General features: G+C 43.9%; 1 protein-coding gene across 1 annotated transcript; it reads left to right on the top strand.

The window, feature by feature from the left end:
* Positions 1–1,903: 1,903 nt before the first annotated feature.
* On the top strand, positions 1,904–26,274 carry LOC108934761 (PDZ domain-containing protein 4-like). The gene is made up of 7 exons (XM_018752840.2): positions 1,904–2,038; positions 16,144–16,451; positions 16,532–16,622; positions 16,709–16,807; positions 16,896–16,958; positions 19,773–19,874; positions 22,121–26,274. Exons 1-7 carry the CDS (start codon positions 1,979–1,981, stop codon positions 24,176–24,178), a joined length of 2,781 nt encoding a protein of 926 aa, XP_018608356.1. The 5' UTR covers positions 1,904–1,978; the 3' UTR covers positions 24,179–26,274.
* Positions 26,275–26,911: the final 637 nt, after the last annotated feature.

Below are 26,911 nucleotides of genomic sequence, written 5' to 3'. Positions count from 1 at the left end.
ATTTTGATTTATACTTTCAGATTATTTAAATTACATATGCTAAATTCAAGTACAACATTTCAAATGACATTTTTTTTAGTTCTATCAGTGATAGGATTCTGAATTTAGGTGGACATGAAGATATGTGTGAACATGGTGAGCAGAAATAAAGTGGGAAGTGATTCTTTTTTGCTTAATTTCCTTGAGCGAACTAATGATCCATGACGAGAACAAAACAGACCAATCGCAACTATGAAAACATATTTCTTTGGGTCTGGGCTTCTGCAGTGGCAGATTGAATAACTTTTACAGCAATATGTCATATTTTCTTATTAATTCATGCATGCTATAGTTTGGTGCAGCTAAGCAATGACCACAAACCATTGCTGAAAATATTAGATGATTTAAAAATTAAACGTTAATATGTGAATTCAATTTTCTAATATTGGCCGTCCCAGCATTAATATATCATTTGTACGAAAAATTGGGAAGAGCCGACAGCGGAAGTACAGTCAGAAATAAAATGCACGCTGAATTTTAGTCAACTTCTACTAAGGTTGAGTTATCTTCTGCACTACTAAAGACACAACTGGTAGAGCCTTTCTGTTGGCGATCTCCTTAATTTAATCTTAAATTTCAATGCCTTATTGGACATTTTGCTACCCACAATGGTGATAGACTTTGGCTTTGTTTATTATATGTGTTTGTGTGTACTGTACTATTAAGACCATTAAGAAACACCGCATTGTTTCCATTGGCCATTAAATTTTTAATACGAGACAAGACGTGTTTCAATCATTCTGAGGAACAGTTAATATGGATAAATTCATAAATATTCTACTGAAACCACTTGGCCTTTTCAGTGAGGTACAGAATACTTTACCTGAAAACTCAGTTCATTTTATAACATTTAATGCAGTGAAGAATGTGGAACAGAAAATTGTTTGCAAGACCAGGGTGAATTCATATATTTTGTGAATAGAAATATTTCACATATTATCTATCAGAAGAATAATATTTTGCCAAGGAAAATGTTGTTGTGTCAAATGGGTTAGCATTAGATTTTTAGAATTCAACAAACAACAAAGCTTACATTTAGATTTGGAAAAACAAGTGTGGACAGCAGAAGATTAGGATAGCAAGCCTGTGTCTTCATGAGTTGTCATTTTGCCATCATTTTATGGGCAGAAATCATCCCATTTACAATTTTCTCTGTTTCACTCAGTTTGTCTCCTAGTTGTCAGTTGTAGAGCACCTTCATTATATCACCTCTCAAGGATTTTTACGTTGCCTATTTTTCCAACCAATGCAAGCCTTGAAATTACAAAGTAACTCGAAGCTCACACAGACACAAGCAACTTTAAATCAGCCTCTGACATTTTTATCAGCGCTGTATTTAAAGGGATCAAGAGCTTTCAAAAATAAGCACAGAACAATAACGTTGGATCATATTTCTGTGTTTTAGCACAAGAGATCTCATTCAACTAGTTTTACTTGTTACACATATATCGTATTAAGTAGTACGTTTTCGTTTTAATATATTAACCTTCTAAGCGCAACTCGTAACAATGACAAGTTGTTATTATTCCCTACATTAGACAGTTTAAAGGGAATTAAATGAAATGAAACAATTTGCAGCATGCCAATCAGCATCATTCCAGTCTAGAAAGAATCGGTATAAGCACTTTCTGTTCTTAACAAAATTATATCCTTGGATTAAAAACTGAGTGAAGAGCAGAAGACGGATCAAGAAGAAGCAGGACAAGAACAAGGATGAAAGCAAGTTGTGTTCTTTGATTTGATGCTGAAATAAGCACATGCAGTGCACACTGTTCACCACCAGCTCAGTCTCTGGAAGAGATTTAAAGTGTTTGCCTGGACTTCTGGAGGGCTGAACGTTTACAGACTCTGGTCTAAAGTGGAGCCTTCTCACTTGTAAAAGAAGAGAAAGGGAGGGATTTTAACCATTTTGGTTTGAACTGCACCAACTGCAATCACAATGGGTTGCAACATGTGTGTGATGCAGAAGCCTGAGGAACAGTACAGAGTCATGTTCCAGGTCAGTATTACTTCATGTTTGCCCCCAAGGTCTTCAGTACCAGCCTTCTACATCTGATTGTCAATGCAATTAAATCTTTCTCTTGCATTTTTTGTGACTAGTACTACTTTCTTGTTACTTTTGCATAGGTAATTTCTTTATCTTACTGTCTTTTGCCTGCCTTTCTTTCCCTCTTTCTGCAGTCTCCTGGTCTATTGTCCATATTCCTGCATACATCTACATCTAACATCTATGTAACACAGCTGGTAGTGTCTTGATCAGAGCTATTGTCTTTGGACCCAAAGGTCGCAGGCTTGATCCCCACCTTCAGCTGTCGTACCCTTGAGCTACTTACCCTAAAATTGCTCCAGTGAAATTACCCAACTGTACAAATGGATAAATAATTGTGAGCTTGTAACTGTAATAATTTTAACCTTAACGTTGTAAGTCGCGTTGGAGAAAAGCGTCAGCTAAATGAAGAAATTTAATCTATTCTTAAAAACTGACCACATCAGCATTGCAAAAATTTGGGGTAGTCACCAATAACAAACTGACATACAAGCAAATCAACATCAGAATTGCTGAAAAGGAAACAAAATAGAAGTTATGGAATGGTAATGTCATGACCTGAATTAACTGAGATATTTTGGCAAGGCCTGCAAAGAGCTTTTCATGCACAAAACCTGTAGATGTTGATGAGTTAAAACAGTTGTGCATGGAGAAGTGGGCCAAAGTATGAGACAGAAATGTGAGACCCTGGTCAACAACTATAGGACGTGTTAAACTGCAGTCATTGCAGCTAAAGGTGCTGTCATCAGTTATTGACTGTGAAGGAGGAATTAATTTTTTACACCTATGATTATACATTTCACTATCTTCCACAGCAAGGACATTACATAAACACAACATTGGTATCATTTTCATCCCTCTCAGGCTCCATTAACATACTATCAGAACTGACAAAAGCATAATATCAAATATCATATCAAAAAGCTGATAAAAAAGACAAAATAAGAAATCGGGACAAATGCTTTTTTTAAAGCACTGTATCACACTTACTGATCACTATAAACATTTGCAGACAGCCTTTAGATAAGAAGACTTTACATAAGAAATATAACATTCAGATCCATTTTACAGTTTACAATATCCAACAAGTTCCAAGGAAAGATTATATTTTTACACTTATTTATTGAGCATTTGCTAAATGTATAATTGACTCAAATGGGTGACTGTACCCCGTGTCTGAGATGCTAAAACTTATTTCTTCATTTCTTTTCCATTTGTAAGGTCAACATTACCTAAGCTGTAACAGAGGCTCTACTGCCCCATAAGAATAGCCTGAAAATTGTGCTTTCCCTATGCTGTAACAGAGGTTCTCGTTCAGGGTCATAACAGTGTGAGTATTTGTTTGCATTGTATATGCAATGATTCAGCAGAGTGTCTACGCCGTTGAGTCACCGGATTGCTAAAAGGTCTCTTTAGGGCATTCGGGAAGCAAAGCAAAGGCTGTTAGATCAACATAAAATGCTCCAGTGCCTTCAGAATTCCGCACAACACAGCAAAGCCCCCTTAAAGTAGAGAAGCAGCACAGGAGCTGTTATCTGAACCAACTTACACAGCTTGCAGTTGTAGACTGAAGGAAGGAGTTAAATTAATTTGTGGCGCATGCCTTGCTCAGGGGTATAATAGCAGGATGAACCCTTTTAGTCACAATGTCATCACAGTCTCAGTGTCACTACGGACTGACAAAGAGAAACTACAGTCTGTCTCCGGTTCATTAATACCGATCCCTGAGGAACTCCACCCAATCAATTTTACGTGCCTCAATTAAATTATTAAAACATTCCTACAAGAAGACATGTAAGCATTAATATGTACACCATCTGTGTGAAGGCTTACAGTCGGAATAATACAAGACTGCTTTTACACAACTTGCTGAAATTGTCATCTCAGATAGATTGGAAGGAAATAAGTAATGATAACAACATATTACAGTATTTCTTACTATTGAATCAAGCTGCAAAACACAATGCAAACTAATGACAGCAACACTGATTTCAACAAATTGATATATTTGTAAGACCTGCAATCTCTGAACACTGTCCAATATTCCTACCTTTGGGCTCAGTTTTATTCCCCTTAAACATCTGGCGCATAAATAAATTACATGGATAGATGAGCATATATTAATCCCAATTATTGAACCTATGATATCTGCAACATTTCTGATGATGATATATTGTAAGTAACCTAATTCCTGACATTAAGCATACTAATTATAAACAACAGACAACTCAGTATGCTGTGTCTATTATTTCTCACCAGACACGCAATGAAAAATTATAGAACGTATCAAGTTCACAAGAACAGTCCATCTAGAATGTTTCTGTGAACTGCAACGATGAGCAAATGTTCCTGTCAACAGTGTGTTGTCTTATTTGGTCCAGGAGACAGAATATGGAGTGAAGAACCAGTGTAAACATTAGCGTGATAGTATGGCTCCGAGGAGGACTGTTGTGTTCCCCGCAGGAACCACAGTCTCTTTTGGAGAAGGCAGCTGTTCATTTGGAAGTACTTATAGTGTATTAAGGTGAACATGAGGCTGGAGTAGGAGAATAAATTCTCTGACAAGTGGTTTCGATCTCTTCAGATATCAAACTATATTGAGGGGCAGCATGGCGGGGTGGAATGGTGGCACAGTGAGTAGCACTGCTGTCTCACAATGCCTAGGTGATGCAAGAGGATGTGGGTTCAATCCCTGCTCAGTCTGTATGGAGTCTGCATTTTCTCCCTGTGTCCATATGGGTTTCCTCTGGGTGCTCCTGTTTCCTCCCACAGTCCAAAGACATGCTGTTGAGGTTCCCCTATAGTGTGTAAGTGACAGAGAGAGTGTGTTCCACTGATATATGGATGAGTGACCCAGTGTAAGTCACCTTGGTGAATAAGGTGTGTGGGTTGATAACACTACATAGAGCTCATTGAAAGTTGCTTTGGAGAAAAGTGCAAAAAAGATGTAATGTATATTGTAGTAGAATCACTGCTGAGTTTCTTAGGCATTACAGGTACTGTTTGTTTCTCTGGCCACAGGAACACTGAACAGTATTAGGTTTTACAAGACAGTCCCTGTCTGCAGAAGAAGAGCGACTGAGAGGCGGAGAGAGAGAGAAGTTACTAATTGCCCATATTTTACCTCTCTCACCTTCCACTGGAGGGAGAGACCGAGCGAGAGAGTTACGTTGCCACGGTTACAGGCCTAGCAGCAGATGTTAAACCTAGAAAAAATCTGAATGTGCATCTGCATGCACGTACTTGTTAAGGTCTTAAATTTCCAGAGCAAAGGACATACATATTATATTTACAGTGAAATATGAATTCTTTGTAATGTTGTTTGTTTGACAAAAGAATTGCATGACAAAATGTTTCTCTGTTTCCCTGCACATCTTCATGTGCCAGGTACAGTAATTGGTATTTGAATCAGAGCCAGCATTGAAGATGGGGGATGGGGGCTGGATGTGACTATGTGCACAGTGTTTTGTATTCCTGTCCATTCTGTCTGTCTGTTTAACTAAAGGAGTTTTGGGGTTTTGCACATTTACACTATGTGTCTCTTTGGGAGTATGTGAGTCAGAGTCTTCATTTGACTACTCTTATAACAACATTTACCAGAGCAGGTGCTGGCATCTAAAGAAAAGACAAACCCAAAGAGAAAGGACATGGTCATGAGTCGGGTGCAGATTGCTATGTGTGCCAAAGCCCGATTGCAAAGCTGTGCACACAGCCTGGTTGGGTGGGCGAATGCCTTCTGTGTTCCTTCGTATATCTCAAAAATGGGACATGGGTTCCTCCAGGAGAAATAAGTACACAGGATTTGTAAGCATATATGTGAAATGCAAACACTCAACAAAGGAGGACATTTCAGATTTGTAACCACTGAGCATCATTGTGGAGTCGTAACTGAAAACTGGCATGCAACTTTCAAATAGTGTGTATTTGGACAAACGACTGGAGTTGCTGATGGTATAACAGATGAATAACATTAATGTTCTTTTTGATATGCTAAATTTTGAAAAAGTATCATTTCAGATTAAAGTGGATTATTTCCAATGGCTCTTCCATAAAATCAGTTTTTATTTATTTTGTTTTCTGATTTCTCTGTTTTGTTGTGTATATCTGCCAACTCTCTTCGCTGGGGAGCTCACAGAAGTGAAGGTTTCTTGATACTTCAGTAGACAGTTCTAGACAGGGGACCCATATCTGAGTATTCTCTTCTGTTTTCTTATTGGCATTTTCTGTACTGCCACCAGTCTTCTAGAATGAGTTCCAGACAAGCCTGTACCTTGCTTTACAGTCACCCTACAAGAGCAACGTGCTCATTAAGTCGAGCCTTCAGGCAACTCAGGGAAGCACAAGGCCTCAACCTTGGCTCAGAATCTGAATGAGAAAAGCATGGCAAGACCAGAAAAGTGGCCATGAGTGTCCAACGTGCAGAACTGGGAGGAAGCAGAGAGTGGCCTTAGGGACTGGGAAGCCATTTATCAACTTGAAACACTAGAGGCAAGGTGTTGTGAAGATGTTAGCTAAACATGGGAGCAAATCAGACATAAAGAGACAAGAGAAAACAAGAGGCTTGGTGCATCAGTAGGCAAAAGCACTCACATATTGCAGTGTATGTAGAACCTTGAGCGAGTCACACCTGTCCATTCTTACCTCAGTAGGTCCACTGGGCACTGCTGTCTGGGTGGCAATGGTCCAGCTCCCGATGGCTAGGTACATGATAAACTTTGGACCAATGGAAACTTCTTACAAGAAATAGATTTGGCAGGACAAAAAAGATCCAAGTTTAGCAATGCAGTTTTTTTATTTATTTTTTATTTTTTACTACACTTTGCAACTTATTATTTCATCCAAAAAAATCACATATTACTATGCAAAAACTTTAACACAATTTTCTTGGACATCAGAACATAACCATATATACACATACAATCCAGATACCAGGGGCGTAGAAACATTTTCAAAAGCTGTAGGGACTTTTTTTTTTTTTGTCAAGGTGGCCTAGGAATCATCCTGTAGAAAAATGCAGTGTTAGATTGCAGTTTCTAAACATTTTTGCCTGTCCAGGCTACTGTAGCTATTGTGGGCTACTTTTTGTAAAGAAAAGTAACCAGGAATAGCACATAAATTAAGAAGTACAGTTTCATTTAAAGTTGGATTCGAAACATAACACGTCTAGTGATTCTTCTAGTGATTGTGAGGCACATGAAAAGCAGAGACAGAAGTTTGTATAATAATACTGTTTGTTCTATGTATCCTTCTGTCTGTCCCCTCACCATCATCCTCTGGCGATTTCTTCCTCCCTCACTCTCTCCTCAGGCTGTCAATTTTGTCTCAATGGGATGCTGTTACCACAGCAACTGAAGTCATTAAGCAAGACTAATGTGCTTTCTCAAACTGACACACTTGACACTGTTTACACACATACGCATGCAAACACGCTCAAAGGGCAAACGCCCGACGTGCACAAATCCAAATTAACACCATCATCTACTCTCACTGTCAAAAATAAAACATATAATAAATGCATAGGTAATAAAAGACACTCTCTGTATGACTTGCAACCATTCCTGCTTACTGAGGTATTACGCTTGAGTTTTACAGGCAGGTCTGGTTTGGGCAAGAACCACCCACACTAACCCCGATCTCGCTCCCCTCTGGCTGCTGACGTGAGACAAACACTAATGTTCAAGAATCCTTTTTATGCAACAACAACAGAAATAGCCCTGTTCTCAAGCTGCTGCACTGATAGGAAGGCGTTGAATTTCGCTTTTAGTTTCGCATCACTACTTGGGCGTTTGGATGTCGGTCGCTGTTGGTCTGCCGCATTCCCCCTCCCTGTGTCTGTCGGTGATGGAGGTCAGGATACACTCTGAGCCCAGTCACCCCTGAGCAGGGAGCATTACATCTGCGAGGTTCACATCGAGTTCCTGTCACCTCAACATTTATCACAGTGGTGGGGGAGGGGAGAATCGAGGTAATGTGGGAGGTGTACAGTTAATCAAAGAAGCCCTTAGGTAAGGGTGGGGGCCTACAGTGAAGAAAAGCTGAGAATCAAGCAAAACACAGCTGTTTACCTTACCTGTTTACCTATATATACGATAAAAATAATACCAAAGAACGAAAATATTGTTATTTTGGTGCTGCATTTAGGTAATAAAGGAAGGCTTTTTCCCCTCAAAAAGATAAAGCAAAATCTAACTGGAAGATAATCTGGTATCGTGCATTTTGAAATTTAGTATAGCACATGAAGGAGCATTTTGACAACTTTACTGTGTTGCCCATGTAATTGTTGGTGTTGTTGTTGTTGTTATTATGGTTGTTGTTTAGCTGATCCTTTTCTCTAAAGCAGCTTGCAATAATTTACCCATTTATACAAGAGGATAGTCTTACAGGAGCAATACAGTGTAAGCAGTGCAGACATATAACCTATTAGGTTTAACCTATGAGACCTCTTTCAGAGAGGCCCCCTGCACTCAGGTAAATGTTTCTCATTAATTTCACCCACATTGTGAGAAGACATAGCCTCTCTTTCAGCCTGTATCTCGTACTACAAGTTGGGGGTTCAACCTTGCAAATTTTAGCTGAGCAGAATGTTTTTATCATAGATCTTCTTGCATTAGTATTATTTATGCAAATTTACTCTGCTCTGATAGATAGATAGATAGATAGATAGATAGATAGATAGATAGATAGATAGACTCTAAACAAAGACTCACAACAAGGTACACAGAAAATACAAATAGGTGCAAAATAAGTTAAGTATAAATTTAGTGGGATGTCCTCGGATTATTTATCCGAAACGATCTGCACCATGCTGGCCAGTAGTACAGTGAAAGAGAGGTACAAATCAACAAAGGACATGCTTTGGGATGCTCCTGGGCCCCGAGAGCGTTTGACAAGAAAAACAGGATGAGACTCCACTGAGACTCCTCTGAGGCCGAGTTGTGAGAACGACTCCTGACAGCTCCATGAAATGCACTCAGCTTCCCACATGCCCATCTCCCTCATCCGTTCCTCCTGCTGCTGTCATTTTTCATGGCTGTTCGCTCATTCGCCCACTCCGTCGTGACCCCATCCTCTTTTTCCCCCGACAGATAATTTACAGGCTCATACTTGCGCACGGTGAGCTAGAACTGTGGAACCACACAGGAAAGGTGTACTTACCGCTTGTACCTTGTATTTCATTTCACCACTCTTCCCCATTATGCCCATCCCCCCATGTCTGCTCCTCCCACTTTTCCTTCTCTTTCTCTCTAACCCTATCCACTCCATGCCCTTACCCTCTTTGAACAACTTACACCTCTTTCATCTATCCCCCACCTCCTCTCCCTCGCCCGTCCACTTCCTGCTGTGCAGCACTATTAAAACGTGGCAGAAATATTCAAATACGCCTGTCTCACCTTACTTGAACAGTCACTGGTTTGTACTCTGCTCTCCATGGGGCCTGTGAACTAGTAGAGACTCAATATATTATTAATAGGCTGTTTATGAACGTGCCGCTCAGCTTGATTAACTAAACTGCTAACTCACAGCACCTTTATTTAATTGAAATAGAATCTGTGTAAAGAGTACATACTTTGCTCACGCTGAGGATTAATGCTGAAACGCCCGTTGTTTTCTTTCCCAGTGCTCGAAGTTGACATAGTCAACAGTTAACAAGTCATTGAAACAGCAAACTGAGTTTTGTGCTCTACATACAATACGACCTGAATGATTGTTGAGTAAAGCAGCGTTGTGTTGGCAAACACTCAAACACGACGTACACGAGAATGAAGGTAAGGTGGAAATCCTTGATGTGCTAGATGAAGGCGTGTACTCTGCACACTGGGAGTATGAAAAGGCCTCACAACCCGCAGTAATGAGGCCTTTCTTCTCTCCATGCTTCCAGTTCTCCATTTCCCAAACGTATTGTCATTATCTCTCCCTGAGCACGTCCCAGTGAGTGTGCGACGGGACCGGGAGGAAAGGAGGCCATTTGAATGTCACATTATACTGGGGTAGTGGGAGTGGATGGCAGGAAGAGAAGACTGAGGCAGGGCACCTCAGTATAGTTCAGATCGCAACCTTGGCCTCAGGAAGGGATGAGAGCACAGTCTCGCTGGGACGGTAATCATCATAACAACACGGAGGCCGTTCACTGCAAAAATGCTTATTTTGTTCCAAGTACAGAAGTTCATTGCACTGCAGCAATTACTGTAGTTTTATTTTATTAAAGTTGGTGAGAGAAGGTTCAAAGGTTGAGTAGCGCTTATATCCAGTAGTGAGAGTAAGAGAGTAAAGTATTCTTTAGTGTTATACTGGAAACAGATCACAACAGAGTTGGTCTAAAAACCCCGTCATTGTGTTGTTTGGATGCACATAGTTATTCCGTCAAACTGCTGCATCCACAGTGAAAATATGAACGGAGCCCTTTGTGTTCAGACACTGCTTTTCAAAGTGACACCATTTGAAAACCCAGACCGGCATTGAGAAAAAAAAAACCCAAGACATGGCGGAAAATACAGTCAATGGGTTAAGAATAAAGAACAAGAGGAACAGTTCAAATATACAAATACTGCAGTTTTGAAGGATGGGGAACAGAAAGAAAAATGCTGGGACAGCACTTTGAGTCCCACAGTGGAAGAGCGAGAAGACTGAGAGAGAGAGAGAGAGAGAGAGAGAGAGAGTCTCTAGGCGCTCGCTGGGAACTTCACGGTGGATTTTGTGACAAAAGCTGACACAACTTAATTTCCCTCCACATTTTCAACAGTGACATCAGAAATTTACTTTACAAATAACTATTCACTTAAGTAAGTACACATTCACTGTACAGTATTATTTGCCGCAGCAGGAAATTGAAAGGAAGGAGGAAAATTTCAGGCCTTAATCAAGAAGAGGAATGCTGTTATTTCAGGTTACACACTGCCATTTATTTCTACACCATATCTCATGCAGTATGATTGAGCAAAATAGAACGTGTACACAAATCTCAGCTCTTCTGTACTTTGCATTATTTTTTTACAGATTAAATCTACCAGAAACAATTTTAAAGTCTCTTCATTATTAAATCAATAAATTGCGTTTTCATAGCTATTAAAATGTGCTTTGCACTTAGAGGACCTCATCTTATTTTAAATGTTACTGCTTATGAAAAACATTCATGCAGCTGTGACCGTCACAGTTTTATCAATACTATATAGAAGCATTTCTTCAGAGATGCAATTCATTGCAGTTAGTTTATCTTAATTTAAATGTGACTTTCAGATTGGGAAAGACAGAAACAAAGAGCAGCAGCAGCAGCGAAAGATAGAGAAAACTATTTCTTTTTGGTTGGCTGCTCAGAGGAGTGTTAATTTAAAATTCAATCATTTGAAAAGGCCAGCGATGATGTGGGGGGTGGGGATAAGAGAGGAGCAGTGTGGTGTCTGTGCTATGAGACAGACTGTATAATTATTATTATATAATTCCTGTTTGCTGTCATGAACTGACAAATGAGAGAAGCAGCGATGCTCCATGTGCGTTTCATAACGTAGTAACCGCTCCTCGGCAAGTGGACGTCTGCAGCCATACGCACAGCCTGAAAAGCACACAATATCTGATACATTTCTGCACGAGCTATAATGGTTCTCGCCAAAGTGAGTACGTGAGAGAGTCGTTGCAGACAACCGCTGTGCCTTGGAGTAGCAGCACAAAATACTGCTCACTTTAGAAGAGCTTTGTTGACATACACACCATGCATGCAGTGGTTCAGACCTAACAGCAGCACAGCAGTAAGCTTGTCTGGGAGCCTTTTTCTGATGAGTGCGCTGTGTGTTTACCTGAAAAATGTGTGAAATGCCTGCTGGCCTGTACCTCTTCTCGCACGGAACTGGTTTGTATGATGGAACATGAATCTGTTGCTTTTCTCTCTTCCTCTCTGCACCTGCCTGTGTGTGTGTGTGTGTGTGTGTGTTAGACCTTGTCGATGTGTCACCTGCTGTTGTAATGAGATTGCCCCCGCAGATTAACACTCATGAAATCCTTAATTAAAATGCCTGCTTTCCACTTCTTGCTCTGCATAGACCAGCAGGCGAGTGGAAGAGATGGGGCTTGAATACACAGAAATGGACAAATGGGTATGAAAGGAGGCATGGATAAAGGCTGAAGTCACAATGACATCGTAACAGCGAGCGGAACGGTAGCAAGGAGGACAGCATGGGAGCCTGATTCCGCATATAAACCCAGCGGAGAAGGACAACACCAAGAACAAACCCAACAGAGAACCCAAACACTGCTATTGACCCACTAATAGAGAACACTGACACTGTGTCTAAAAAACCGCCCCATCAGCATTGCTTCCTGATTGTTCTTCCTCTCTCTAAAATTATGATTCAGCAGAAGCATCTAAAGTAATCTTTCCAGGTATATTGGTTCCCTTATTTTCATTTTCCACACAGTGTCATTTCTGACCTTTCTTCTCCCTCTTTTCTTGCAGAAGGGTCACCTGAATAACTTGCTCAGTTCTTTTGATGGCCAAGGTCAAACGAAGGTTGCAGTATTAAAAAATATTAAATGTGTTTTGTTTTTAAAGTACTCTTGATGGACTGTAGAAGGAGCACATTTGTTATTTTGAGTAAGAGAGTGCTATGGTGCCACTGAAATGCTGTAATGTTCATGCCTTCGTGTACGTGCCCGTTTCAGGCTCAGCATTTTCTGAGATGTGGTCTTCTTGGCATCGTCCATCCATCCATCCATCTTCCTCCGCTTTTATCCGGGGCCGGGTCGCGGGGGCAGCAGTCCGAGCAGAGTACTCCAGACCTCCCTCTCCCCACACACCTCCTCCAGTTCCTCTGGGGGAACCCCAAGGCGTTCCCAGGCCAGCCGGGAGACATAGTCTCTCCAACGTGTCCTGGGTCTGCCCCGAGGCCTCCTCCCAGTGGGACAAGCCCGGAGCACCTCCCCAGGGAGGCGTCCAGGAGGCATCCGGAACAGATGCCCGAGCCACCTCAACTGGCTCCTCTCGATGCGGAGGAGCAGCGGCTCTACTCCGAGCTCCTCCCGGGTGACTGAGCTCCTCACCCTATCCCTAAGGGTGCGCCCAGCCACTCTGCGGAGGAAACTCATTTCTGCCGCTTGTATCCGCGATCTCATTCTTTCGGTCATGATCCAGAGTTCATGACCATAGGTGAGGGTAGGAACGTAGATCGACCGGTAAATTGAGAGCTTCGCCTTACGACTCAGCTCCCTCTTCACCACAACAGACCGGTACAATGACCGCATTACTGCAGACGCCGCACCGATCCGTCTGTCGACCTGCCGCTCCATTTTTCCCTCACTCGTGAACAAGACCCCGAGATACTTAAACTCCTCCACTTGAGGGAGCAACTCCCCCCTAACCCGGAGGGAGCAATCCACCTTTTTCCGACTGAGAACCATGGCCTCGGATTTGGAGGTGCTGATTCTCATCCCCGCCGCTTCGCACTCGGCTGCAAACCTCCCCAGTGCACGCTGCAAGTCTTGACTTGATGAAGCCAACAGGACCACATCGTCCGCAAAAAGCAGAGACGAGATCTCGCGGCCACCAAAGCAGACACCCTCCGTTCCCTGACTGCGCCTAGAAATTCTGTCCATAAAAATAATGAACAGAATCGGTGACAAAGGGCAGCCCTGGCGGAGTCCAACATGCACCGGGAACAGGTCTGACTTACTGCCGGCAATGCGAACCAAGCTCCTGCTCCGGTCATACAGGGAACGAACAGCCCGTAGCAACGAGCCCCGAACCCCATAATCCCGAAGCACCCCCCACAGGATGCCACGAGGGACACGGTCGAATGCCTTCTCCAGGTCCACAAAACACATATGGACTGGTTGGGCAAACTCCCACGAACCCTCCAACACCCTAGTGAGGGTATAGAGCTGGTCCAGTGTTCCACGGCCAGGGCGAAAACCGCATTGCTCCTCCTGAATCCGAGGTTCGACTATCGGTCGGATTCTCCTTTCCAGTACCCTGGCATAGACTTTCCCAGGGAGGCTAAGGAGTGTGATCCCCCTGTAGTTGGAACACAATCTCCGGTCCCCCTTCTTAAAAAGAGGGACCACCACCCCGGTCTGCCAGTCCAGAGGCACCGTTCCCGAACTCCACGCGATGCTGCAGAGGCGTGTCAGCCAAGACAGCCCCACAACATCCAGAGACTTGAGAAACTCGGGGCGGATCTCATCCACCCCCGGAGCCTTGCCACCGAGGAGTTTTTTGACTACCTCAGCAACTTCAGCCAGGGTAATGGACGAGTCCCCCTCCGAGTCCCCAGCCTCAGCTTCCTCTACGGAAGGCGTGTCGGAGGGATTGAGGAGATCCTCAAAGTACTCCTTCCACCGCCCGAGAACATCCTCAGCTGAGGTCAGCAGCGCACCACTTCCACTGTAAACAGTGTTCGTGGAACACCGCTTCCCCCCTCTGAGTCGCCGGACGGTTTGCCAGAATCTCTTTGAGGCCGACCGAAAGTCTTCCTCCATGGCCTCACCGAACTCCTCCCAAGCCCGAGTTTTTGCCGCGGCGACTGCCAGAGCCGCGCTCCGTTTGGCCCGTCGGTACCTGTCAGCTGCTTCAGGAGTCCCATGAGCCAGCCAGGCCCGATAGAACTCCTTCTTCAGCTTGACGGCATCCCTTACTTCCGGTGTCCACCACCGTGTTCGGGGATTGCCGCCGCGACAGGCACCGGAGACCTTATGGCCGCAGCTCCGAACAGCCGCACCGACAATGGAGGAGCGGAACATAGTCCATTCAGACTCAATGTCCCCCACCTCCCTCGGGACCTGGTTGAAGCTCTGTCGGAGGTGGGAGTTGAAGACCTCTCTGACAGGGGCCTCCGCCAAACGTTCCCAACAGACCCTCACTATGCGTTTGGGCCTGCCAGGTCTGTCCAGCTTTTTCCCCCGCCATCGAATCCAACTCACCACCAGGTGGTGATCAGTTGACAGCTCAGCCCCTCTCTTCACCCGAGTGTCCAAGACATATGGCCGAAGGTCAGAAGAAACGACTACAAAGTCGATCATCGACCTCCGACCTAGGGTGTCCTGGTGCCAAGTGCACTGGTGGACACCCTTATGCATGAACATGGTGTTCGTTATGGATAAACCGCGACTAGCACAGAAATCCAATAACAACTCACCGCTCGGGTTCAGATCAGGGAGGCCGTTCCTCCCAATCACGCCCCTCCAGGTATCACTGTCGCTGCCCACGTGGGCGTTAAAGTCCCCCAGTAGAACGACAGAGTCCCCAGTGGGAGCGCTTTCCAGCACGCCCCCCAGGGACTCTAAAAAGGCCGGGTACTCTACACTGCCGCTAGGCGCATAAGCACAAACGACAGTGAGAGACCGTTCCCTGACCCGAAGGCGTAGGGAGATGACCCTCTCATTCACCGGGGTAGACTCCAACACATGGCGGCTGAACTGGGGGGCTATTAATAAGCCCACACCAGCCCGCCGCCTCTCACCTTGGGCAACGCCAGAATAGTGGAGAGTCCACCCTCGATCGAGAAGAGTGGTTCCAGAACCCAAGCTGTGAGTGGAAGTGAGCCCGACTATATCTAGACGGTATCTCTCAACTTCCCGCACCAGCTCAGGCTCCTTCCCCGCCAGTGAGGTGACATTCCAAGTCCCAAAAACCAGAGTTGGCGCCCGAGGTTTGGGTCGGCCGGGCACTCGGCCCCGACCACCGCCCAAATCACAACGCACCGGCCCCTTATGGTTTCTCCGGCAGGTGGTGAGCCCACCGAAGACTTCTTGGCATCGAGATTACTTTTATCTTAACAAAACCTTTCTCATTTATGTGTCTGTTTACTGTTTTTCTTTTTTCTCTCTGTGGGGTTTACTAAATCTGCTGGCCTGTGTCCATTGCTTACTTTCCCCCTCAGCACAAGTTCTGTTCCAGTGTACAGTTCATACTTTTGTAGGTGTTCACCTCGTCCGGTCATTTTTCTAACCCTTCCCTCCCTCTGCTGTCCCTCTCACCACTTCTTCCTTTGTTTGTTCTTCTACTTTCACCTACTGTCAATAATTCATTTCATGTTTTTCATCACATCCTCTTTTTCCCACTCTTTCGGATATAGCAGGTAAATGGGAAGGAGGTGTCCCAACTCTCCCAGGAGCACACCATGGAAGCGCTGCGCACGTCACAGGAGCCCCTCTACATCCAGGTGCTACGAAAGGGGCCCAGAAGAAAGGGTGGCTCTGCAGGGGGTGCAGCTACAGCAACAACTCCAGCGGCTGACTGTGTAGACAATGGCACCCAGACTGATATCAGCTTCCAGCACATGCTGACCCTGGGAAGACTCAGTCATGCAGGCAATGGCCCATCACTGCCCCCTCCATCCCCCCCACTGCCCCCTATCTTGGAGCCCTACCTCCTAGATGAGCTGTAAGTCTCCTCATCAGTTCTAGTGCAAGTCTTCTCCTGTGCTCACCATGGTGGTCCTGACATTTCCCTTCCTCTTCCAGCCCTTCTTTAGAGCACGATTACTATGAGCCCAATGACTACTTTGACAGCTCCCACCACGAGGTCGACAGACAAGATGAGTTTCAGTATGAGGTTAGATTTTCCCTTCTGGTCAAATTCAGTAATATCGTAACTTTCTGTCACTGTGGCGCGTCTGAATCTTTGTCTTTCCATGCTAGGAGGTGGAGCTGTACAAGCCCCGTCAGCAGGACAAGTTGGGTCTGACCGTTTGCTACCGCACTGACGATGAGGAAGACCTGGGGATTTATGTGGGAGAGGTTGGATGAAGAAGGGAGCTCTTCTTTCCTTATATGTTCCAGTACTTGTGGAAAATATTGAATTTATCCGTCTCTTCTCTCTGTCCAGGTAAATCCCAACAGTATAGCTGCAAAGGATGGGCGTATCCGTGAGGGCGACAGAATACTGCAGGTATCGATTTACAGACGTCTGCTGTCACCACATCTTCCAGCAAGAAAGTTATCAGCTATCAAAGTTAACCTTTCATATAAAATGCAGATGTGGTCAAGAAGACCCAGGGAGATTAATATGTATATTATCAAAAAGAACAAGCTGTGAGACAGATTAGCCTGAGAGCTGTGTGAACCTGACATTTACTGGCTGCTTCACATCAAGAATCTTCCCATTGTGCTCCTTGGCATTTCAACCCATCCATTGCTTGTCACCGCCATGTCATTGTTAACAGTGGTTTTATGTCGCATTATATTAAACTACAATAATACGGTTAGTATAAGGGAAATAACAAGTGAGAATGGTGCGAACACATAAAACATAACATTTTATTGACAACAGTGGAACTGCCTCAAAACATGTTTATCACGTTTGCCCCATATTTATAATAGAATCACTTGCGGAATGTAGCTCGAAATATTTTACACTCATGATGCTGTTACTGTGAAAAATTTAGAATGCCATCGTTAAGTGCATATTGCCATCGTGTTATGGGTTGTTTAGTGCTAAAACAAAGAAGACAAGTTAACAAGTATAGAAGTTTCATTATAGTTGTCTTATGTTTAGTTTTAACCCTAAACCTACTGTTGCTGAATCTGTACAGCTTTACTAAACAATCTTACCTATTAATCTGATAATGAAATTATAATAAACCATGCAATGAGGAGCATAATAAAGATTTTGAGGCCAGTGCCTTAGCAAATTTCAATTACGAATGTGACCACAGTGGCCTCCCTATGAACATCTGTAAGTTGTGTGCTTCCTAGAGAGGGGACCTGGGTTTCAGTCCCCCAGTGCCACACTAGCCATATGTTGCAAAGAGGCTCTGGCAATACAAATTGGCCCATGGTCCTGTGGCTGGGGGAGATGGCAGGGTTCCTGTCCTTATTTATTACTCATAGCAACACCTGCCGGTAGCAAATCCTTTCAACCGAAAGCAGCCTAAAAAGTATACAGTGCTTCCCTACATGTCTACAAGTTTTTTATAAAAGTTAAAAGTGTGTCTCTCCCTGCACCAAAGAGGGTATGTGCCTTTTGTGAGGTGAGGAAGAAATCTAACTGAGCAATTAATTACAACAACATTTGCATTTATTCATTTAGCTGACACTTTCATCCAAAGCTACTTACAATGATTTACCTTTATACAGCTGGTTAGTATTATTGGATCAGTTTAGTTTAAGTATGTTACTCAAGGGTACTACAGCTGGAGACAAGACTTGAACCTGCGCCCTTTGGGTTTAAAGGCAACAGCTCCAACCACTGCCCTACCAGCTGTCTCCATGTACTGAAAAAATTGATTAAAAAATAATTAAAAACTTCAGCTGGTTCCCAAATTACAAACTTTTTGCCAACACATTTTCTGAGAAGTATGTACTACTTATTTTTTTCATAAAAAAGAAAACCAGCATACCAAATGAAATCGTGCGCCGAAGATTTACCCGATGCACCAGCAGATAGCGACTGTGAATAGTAAACGCTACCTTAAGGTTTTCAAAAAACTGGAGAAGGTGGAGAAGAAGCAACATGAACAAGCGGTAGATGATCTTATGGCTTCTACATTTGCCAGTTTTGTGCCCATCAGTGAAGTGCTGCCTCTCCATCATCCTCCACCTCCATGTAATACCTCCGGCTTCGAGTTGATGCGCAGTTGATGCGCTTCAAGGTAAATAACATGGAATTTACATTGTATCTTCAAATTTCTTACAGTTATGCCTTTATTTCTTATATTTACACTTGTATTGGGTATTAGTGAATTTCATGTAATGTGTGCAATGAAAGAAAGGATCAAGGAGATGCCAGTGAGCACCAACACCCTCCTGTAGCTCTGTGCCAGAGCTCTTTGTCAGGAAACTTCCTTCTTATTTACATGGAGTCACAAATGCTCATGCCAGGGTGCTCAGAATATAGAGCATGTGTACCAGCCGCCCCAGCTCACAAGAAAGAGCGGCTGTCTGCCCCCTCGCTGTGGGAAAGAGACAGTCCATGGAGTCACTTTGCTCACATCTGAAAAACTCCGCTGTTGCCTCCAAGCCCAGCTGTCTGGGTTGCTGACATTTACAGCTACATCTACTCATTTAGCACAAACTTTTCTCCAGCTCAGTAAACAAAAGTGCATTTCGTCAACAGACAGAGATACACATCCAGACACGCAATTCTCAATGCCCAATCATTTAATTCAGACACCACAGTTTTTGCAGACACACATTACAAGAGTGCCAGCATATAGACTTTATGAGGAGCTCCTTGCCTGCTCTATGTCACTTTTGTCTGATAATCTTTTTGACTAACGAAACAGCTCTCGGCCCCAATTATGTTTGTAAGTCGGGGAGTAATTGTAATAAATGTAAACACTGGCTAGACTTTAGTTATACACTAGAATGCCTTAGTTTGGAAAGGATTTTTATTCTTTGTGATATGAACAGCAGGAAATCCTATTCTCATATTTAACATCTGAAAATTGCACTTGCCAGGTGTACAGATTGGTAAATTAATTTATTAGTCACAGCTGGAATCCCATGATAATGCTGTCCTGGTACCCTTTAAACTAAGAAAGGGAATCCTTCCAATTTAGTGTTGTGATGTAGATGTATTTTTTTCAGTTTGCTAAACCCAGCTGAACTAAAGTGTGATGTGATCTCACATTCAAATCTGTAAAATGCAATCATCTATGGCATGAGAGAGCATCTATTCACAAAATGTTTTGGCTGGTGCACATATCTAGTATGTGTCTTGTGTGTGTCTCCGCATTGCCTGCACCCCACCCCCGAACACCAGATCAATGGAATGGACATCCAGAACAGGGAGGAGGCAGTGGCCATCCTGACCCGAGACGACAGCACCAACATCTCATTATTGTTGGCGCGGCCTGACATTGAGGTGAGACCCACACAAACCTTCCTACAGTGGTTCTGTCAGTGACTAGACCCTATTGTAAAACATTTACATTTATTCATTTAGCAGACGCTTTTCTCCAAAGAGACATACATCTCATCGAAAATATAATTTGTGCATTACATTAGGAGAAGAGCGACATAGTTGCAGGCTTGCGGTTCTTAAGTACAGTTAGTTTCTTTCCACCATATGCACCAACCAATGTTCATCACCCTCGCGTCTCAGAGGATTGCCTTAGCCAGTGGCATTAAGGGAGTCCCACTTTAAGGCCAGACCTGAAACAGACTGAAAGGCAGGCCATTCCAGACACAAGGGTAGTAAAGGGAACAGGACCTGTATTCATGATATAGCCAAAATCCTGAAGACTAGTTGCTTAATCCTGGTTCCTTAGTCCTCCACACACTTGCTACCCCTAATTTAAATCAATGATTGTGGAATATACAATGGCCACAGTTTCAGAACACAGGTAATGTGAAATAAAGCATGTTCTTTTTCCCCAAAAAGACATCTCAATATTACTATGAGCCAGTTTTGCTGACTGAAGAGAATAAAAAACAGACAAGGCCAACAGCAAGTGATCCTTCATTGAGAAGCTAATACATCATACTGAACTCAATCTGGGATTTCTGGCAGTTTTAGCGTTGGTGCTCCGCGCAGAAATGATAACTGATAGCTGTGTCCTCGCTAGACCATTTTTTCTGAACAAATGAGGAGAGAATGCCAGAAGGCAAAAAAAGAAAAAAATGAGGAAGCAGGACAAGCAGGTAAAATGCAAGACAGAATGCACAGAAAAGACTAGAAGAAAGACACGTTCAAGGTGGGAGAGGGATGATTGGAGTTCCGGATGAGGTCCGTCTACCAGAAAGCCGTTTCTTTGTTCCCTCAAGGTCACAGCACTAAACACAATAACACTTTTGTATGGATACTGTGCATGCAGCCAGACGCACACAGACACAGCGACACACACAGCTAGACAGAAAAAAACAGGACCATACATAGCTGAGGAATAAACACAAAAACACTATGTTAATATCACAGTATATACACATTCATATAAATTAAGAATACACCCTTTCAAGTAAGCATTTAGAGAATTGTGTTGAATACTACATTATGGTAACTTTAACAACACTTAACATTAACAGTGGTGTCTGTGTACATGTGCTTTGATATTTTCCAGCGTTCCTATTTGAACTGAGCACTACCGATTTTTCCTCTGGTTAGAAACAGAGACGTTTGACAGGGGGGAGAAGAAAAAGACATAAGCAAGGGGAGGACAGAACACAGATAGACAGACCACCTAAGGCAGCACAGAGGAGGGAACAGAATGAGGAAGGGGGGGTGACGGTAGTTCCACAGCTTATCCAATCATCTGGTGAGAAGGACTGAGGTGGGGGTGCCTTTAGAAATCAACATGAGAAGAAGACAATCAATGCCCTCCTGCGTGTGAACCTGAGAACAATCCCAATTAGGATTTTCCCATCCTTTTAATGAACACAAGCAAAGCTGCATGTGTTCTCTGGAGCAGTACTGTGGAGTGGTATTTATAAAATTCACTTTGCTGAACGTTCTGTGAAGACCACGCCATTTAACAAGCTTATGGGAACCTTTGGATGAAACATTTATGAAGACACAATTATATTTTGAAGTTAATAGACATAAGAAAGTATGCAATCCTGATCTAGTTACATGGTGATAAATTTTCTTTGAAATGAGCAAATACATCACAGACATGGGTACTGGGTACAGGTTAAGATTTCCTGCTTTGAGTGGATCTCCTGCTCTGTGGCAATATGCAAATGGAACCTTCATACCCAGAGGGCTATGGTAAAACCTTGTATTGAACAGATTCCAACATCTGCAGGAACTTCGACTAGTGTAGTGATTTCACATATTGGTGATACTACCAGTTGGAGTTATATTGCCATCTAGTGTTATCAGAAAACCATAAGTGCCCCTTAAGATACACAAAGAGGTAAGTTTTTATTTATTTCCTCCTTAACCTATCCACTTATAAGTTGTCTTCCTTCTCTTTTTCTCTCAAATAATGGCAAACCCTCCCCTGAAACCCTCAAACCTGTACCATGTAAATGGTACCCTGAAAACAATATGTTGCTGTGGAAATACATCTCTGTCAACACCAATGTCATTAAAAAACAATGGCTAAACATCTCATTCTTAAACATAAATTCTATCCTCTGAATATAACATAATATAACAATTTCCCTCAGAATGACAACCAGATGAATCCAGATGAGTTGGACTTGGAACAACAATCTAGAAAAGCCACAGAAGCCTTAGATAATGCTGCCCACCTGTCCAGCCCCCACAGACTAAGGAAGGGGGCCTCAAATCGAGTTGGTGGACAAGGGGGCAGGTCTGGGGAGCCAGAGAGGTGTAGTCGCACCCCTTACAGTGAGCCTCCAGCTTTGAGCCCCAATGCCCTCAGCAACAGTCAGGAGATAGACAGTGGTGTGGGTCGCACAGATGAGAGCACCAGGAACGAGGAGTCGTCAGAGCATGACCTCCTGGGGGAAGACCATACCAGCGCCTCCAACACCAACACTACCAATACGCCTGGCAGCATGCGCAAGTTCACGTCAGGGAGAGGGGACACGCCGCCTCTGCTCCAGTGTCGTGACCTGCACTTCAGTACAGACTCCTTGCTGGGTTTAGAATGTGGGGGAGGAGGAGGAGGAGGAGGAGGAGGAGGAGGGGGGTACATGCCCGACCCTGTGATGATGATGATGCCAGGGCTGACTGAGGAGGAGTGCGAGAGGTACCGTGAACTGCTAGAGATCAAATGTCACTATGAGAAGAATGGGAATGGACTGCTAACACTGGGAGCAGAGCGAGGCCGAGGCGCACCTGTTGGGGTCGAGGTTCCATTGGATGTCAATCGCAACGAAAGTATGATGCAGCATGAGATGGCCCTTCTGGAGGAGGAGCTGCGTCACTTGGAGTTCAAGTGTCGCAATATTCTACGGGCACAGAAAATGCAACAGCTCCGGGAGCGCTGCATGAAGGCTTGGCTGCTGGAGGAGGAGGTTGCCTGCAGGGTGCCTGGATCAGCAGAGCCAGGGAGCCCGGCATTGCAAAGCATCAAGAACCCCTCACACCACGAGCTGTCCGATATCACTGAGGTGCCAGAAAGGGAACGTTCTGACAAAGACAGCAGCAGCGCGTATAACACAGGTGGGGAGAGCTGCCGGAGCACTCCACTACTGAGCGAGCTGCTCACACCTCAGACCAACCAGGAGGATGAGCTCAGTGCTTCAGCAACCTCTCACCCCTCCACACCTGGAAAACAATGGGATAAGGCAGGGCGAGGAGAAATAAGATACACCAACCTCAGCCATCCCTACTCCCCCTGCACCAACAGGAAATTCCACGAGGGGAATGGAAGCACAAGCCCGACAACTAAGTTTCGATCTCTATCTCGGGGTGGGGAAGCCAGGAGAGGTTCAGAAGGAGGAGTAAGAAGGAGCCCAAAAACCACTGGCACTCTGGACAGGACTGGTGGACGTAGTGCAGACAACAGTCCCTACTTCTCTCGCCGTCAGCATGGGGACAAACTGCCAACTCGGTACCAGAGCTGTATGCAGTTGAGATCCCCTTCCATGTGTGACAATCTGGCCCCCATGGACCTCACAGCAAAGACTGAAGGAGGCAGTATTGGTGAAGGGAGCAGCAATCAGCTTGACCACATCAGTCTTACAAGCGGAAACACCACAATGACAAACACAGGGCCAGAGCCCAGCCATGCCCCACTGCCGTTACCCCTGCCTCCTGCGTCCCCCCGCATGGAGTGGAAGGTGAAGGTGCGCAGTGATGGCTCACGCTATGTGGCCAAGAGGCCTGTGAGGGACCGTCTCCTCAAGGCGCGGGCCATGAAGATCTGCGAGGAGCGCAGTGGCATGACCACAGATGATGATGCAGTGAGTGAGATGAAGATGGGCCGGTACTGGAGCAAGGAAGAGCGAAAGCAGCACCTGATGCGTGCCCGTGAGTATCGCCGCCGGCGAGAGTTCATGATGCAGAGCCGCCTAGAGTGTCTGCGAGAGCGGGAGCAGCAGGTTGGTGCTGCCGCTACTGATGGCAAAGGCGTCCAACAGGGGGTGCCACAGGAGGCTAGCATCCTGGAGCTCAGCCAGAGGAAGAGCATGAGGAAACGCAGCAGGAGGATCCTGGATAACTGGATCACCATCCAGGAGCTGCTGGCTCATGGCACCCGCTCAGCTGATGGGAAGAAGGTATACAACCCCCTGCTGTCTGTCACTACAGTCTGAGAAACAGAAAACTGACAGCAAATGAGAAAAAGGGAGTGAAGCGAGGGGAAGGAATGGAGAGGAATTATTTAATACTGGTCAGAAAGACAGGTACAACGTGGGCAGAGATATAAAGAGGAGAAAGGAAAGAGACAATGTGCTAAGGGGAAGGGATCAGTAGAGGCAGGGCACAGAGAATTTGTCTTGTTTTAGCTGTCTAAGGGACAGTTAATAAGACAAGCAGTAGGCTTAGGTTGGCTCTTTGTTGAGGGGGGAATATCAGAACTTTCAATTTAGCAGGAAGGAGAAACAGCATTAAAGACTGCAAAAGATCTGTTGAGAGCACAAAAAAGTTAACCAGACTCAAAACTGAGAGGAAATAAACTTCTTTTGACAGGCAAACACAATACTGAAACACTTACAACTTCATAATTATGCCAAAATGAGGACATTTACAGGCCTTCATAAGAAGGAATAATAACCACTTAATTTTTCAGGTACCAGTAGAGCACATGATATTGTTTTAAACAGACTTTATAGTACAAAATCCAGAGAATAATATTTAATATGCTGAAAGGCACAACCATGTCTAAGTGAATCACATATTTACTAGAAAGGTGTTAGACGCCCTGAGTTGCCGGGTTAGGCTCCGGTTCCCTGCAACCCCGTATGGGACGAGCAGTTCAGAAAATGTGTGTGTGTGTTAGACAGAACCTCACTGTGCTGCAGTGGATTCGATGTTTCATTTTAAAAGCACAAAATGATAAGCTGCCAATGCACAGGCATCTAGGTCCTTGCAGACAAAGGCACAAGTTGGGTTGAACTTCAAAATCAGCAAAAGGACAATTTGCAGTGCCGTTCTACTGCCTTCACCTGTGGGCGAAGCATTTGAGTAACAAAGAGCCTGTGTGCTTTTTTCAGGAAACAATGGTACATTATTAACATAAAGCTTATTCTGTAAGGCAACTTTTTGTAAATGTATTTGAGTAAGGGTGATTTTTAACAAGACTGAACAACACAGAAAATTGGGCCACACACAAAGAGAAATGTTACTAGGAACAATGAAAAAAGAAAACCCCCGTGCTCTTCATCTATAACAGGAAGCTGGCACCTCTAACTTAGGAAATAAAATTTTAAAAAGGCTTAACTTAAAGCGTCCTGCTAAACAGGCAGGGAAGGACCTGCTATGGAGATAGTGTTAAAACTAAAACGAAGAGTTCAAAATATGCTACCTGGAATAATAACGTGAAAATGTGAAGAACTTAGATAATCGAGCTTTTAAGCAAAATGAAAATGTATAGTTGCTACGATTAGTTTATTATAACACTGCCTGGTAACGTATTAAGACAGCACATCGGCCCCAGTTCCACTCATCTCAGCGAAACGCACAAAATGGCGCCGAAACGGGCGAGGTCCAGCTCCCTCATCAAAGCGTTCTCTACAAGTTTCTTCCACAACTTCTGAAAGCCACACTTCACAGATTGAGATGTTTCGCAAAGTACCAGGGTCACACTATATACGCCAGAAGAACTGGAAGCGCTGGGAAAAGTTACCATCTTAAAATACCTGGGTCTGGGAGCAAAATGTTCGGAAATAAGTAAAACGAAGACGGTATTTTCAGTAGCAAAAATATAAAGCGAGGGAATAAAACGCAATTCTCAGAGGGATTCGGAGTGTCCCACTGAATCCTGACTAGTAACAAATAAGAAATGGAGAGTTGAAGGCGGAGAAAAAAAAACGTTTCCCGAACATGCAGGTCGAAACACGGCTCGCGAGCGCAGGTGACCGTTATTCAGCGCGAGGCGGCAGCGAGCTCGAGCTCAGCGGGATGGAGGCAGCCCGTCTTCCCGCCTATTTCCCCCTTCGTTGATCCACGGGTTAAGCGTGTAATGGACTATGTATGGTGTTAGCAACACTTAGACATGAACAAACTTCTAATTTCACAGAAGCTGTTTAATATTGTGCATTACTGTGCATGCTGTTGACGTGTTGAACATTAAAGAAAAATACTGTAAATACAATAATATAAACTGCTGCGTGTCGCTGGGAAAATCGTGCAATCTGGTGTTTTTACTTGTCTGCGTTTCTGGTTAAGCTTTCCTTGTATTTTAGAATAGCTGTCTGAGGTGCAAGCACTGTGTTGTTGAGAAACGTTCTGGTTCAAGAAAATGTTTTAAAACAATAAACCCTTTTTATATGCAGACATTCGTGAGATAATTCTGGCTTTGTAGTGACTAACATAGTGATTTTATTCATCAACCAGTTTTCTTACAGTTGATTTTGGATTTTGTTATGTCTCCTTGAGAATGCAGAAACTGTTCCAGGTTAACAAATTATAGGTTAAAGGAGAGTTACATGCACACTGACAATTTAACTAGTAATGCCATGGCATACCACATTATGTCCAGGTACAAACAATTCACTTCCTGAACCCACATTACCTCCAGGTAAACACATACTTGGCTCCTTGGTTTATAAACGCAAGTCTTGAATTTACAAAAAAAAAAAAAAATTAAAAGCATTTTCTTACCCATTTTTTTAAATCTGGAATAAAGCAAATGCAAACTCATTACCGGCTGAATAAATGGCAGTGAAGGTCATTAAAACAACTGGGAGTGTGGTACCACCTTAATTCAACCTGCTTCCAGTGTCTTTAACAGCACTAGTGAGAGGAGGCTTCCTGTTGCCATAGAGACCAAGGTGGAGAGAGGGTGAGGAACGCTGCATGTTGATGGCATAAACTGGTCCACGAGC

Source organism: Scleropages formosus, chromosome 1 (assembly GCF_900964775.1).
Source record: "Scleropages formosus chromosome 1, fSclFor1.1, whole genome shotgun sequence".
NCBI lineage: Eukaryota > Metazoa > Chordata > Actinopteri > Osteoglossiformes > Osteoglossidae > Scleropages > Scleropages formosus.
This window is presented reverse-complemented; position numbering and strand designations above follow the sequence as displayed.

Coding starts and splice junctions, on each gene's coding strand:
- LOC108934761 (XM_018752840.2), top strand. CDS start 1,979: ATGGGTTGCAACATGTGTGTGATGCAGAAGCCTGAGGAACAGTACAGA. Junction 2,039..16,143: donor AGTACAGAGTCATGTTCCAG/GTCAGTATTACT, acceptor TTTCGGATATAG/CAGGTAAATGGGAAGGAGGT. Junction 16,808..16,895: donor TGGGGATTTATGTGGGAGAG/GTTGGATGAAGA, acceptor CTCTCTGTCCAG/GTAAATCCCAACAGTATAGC.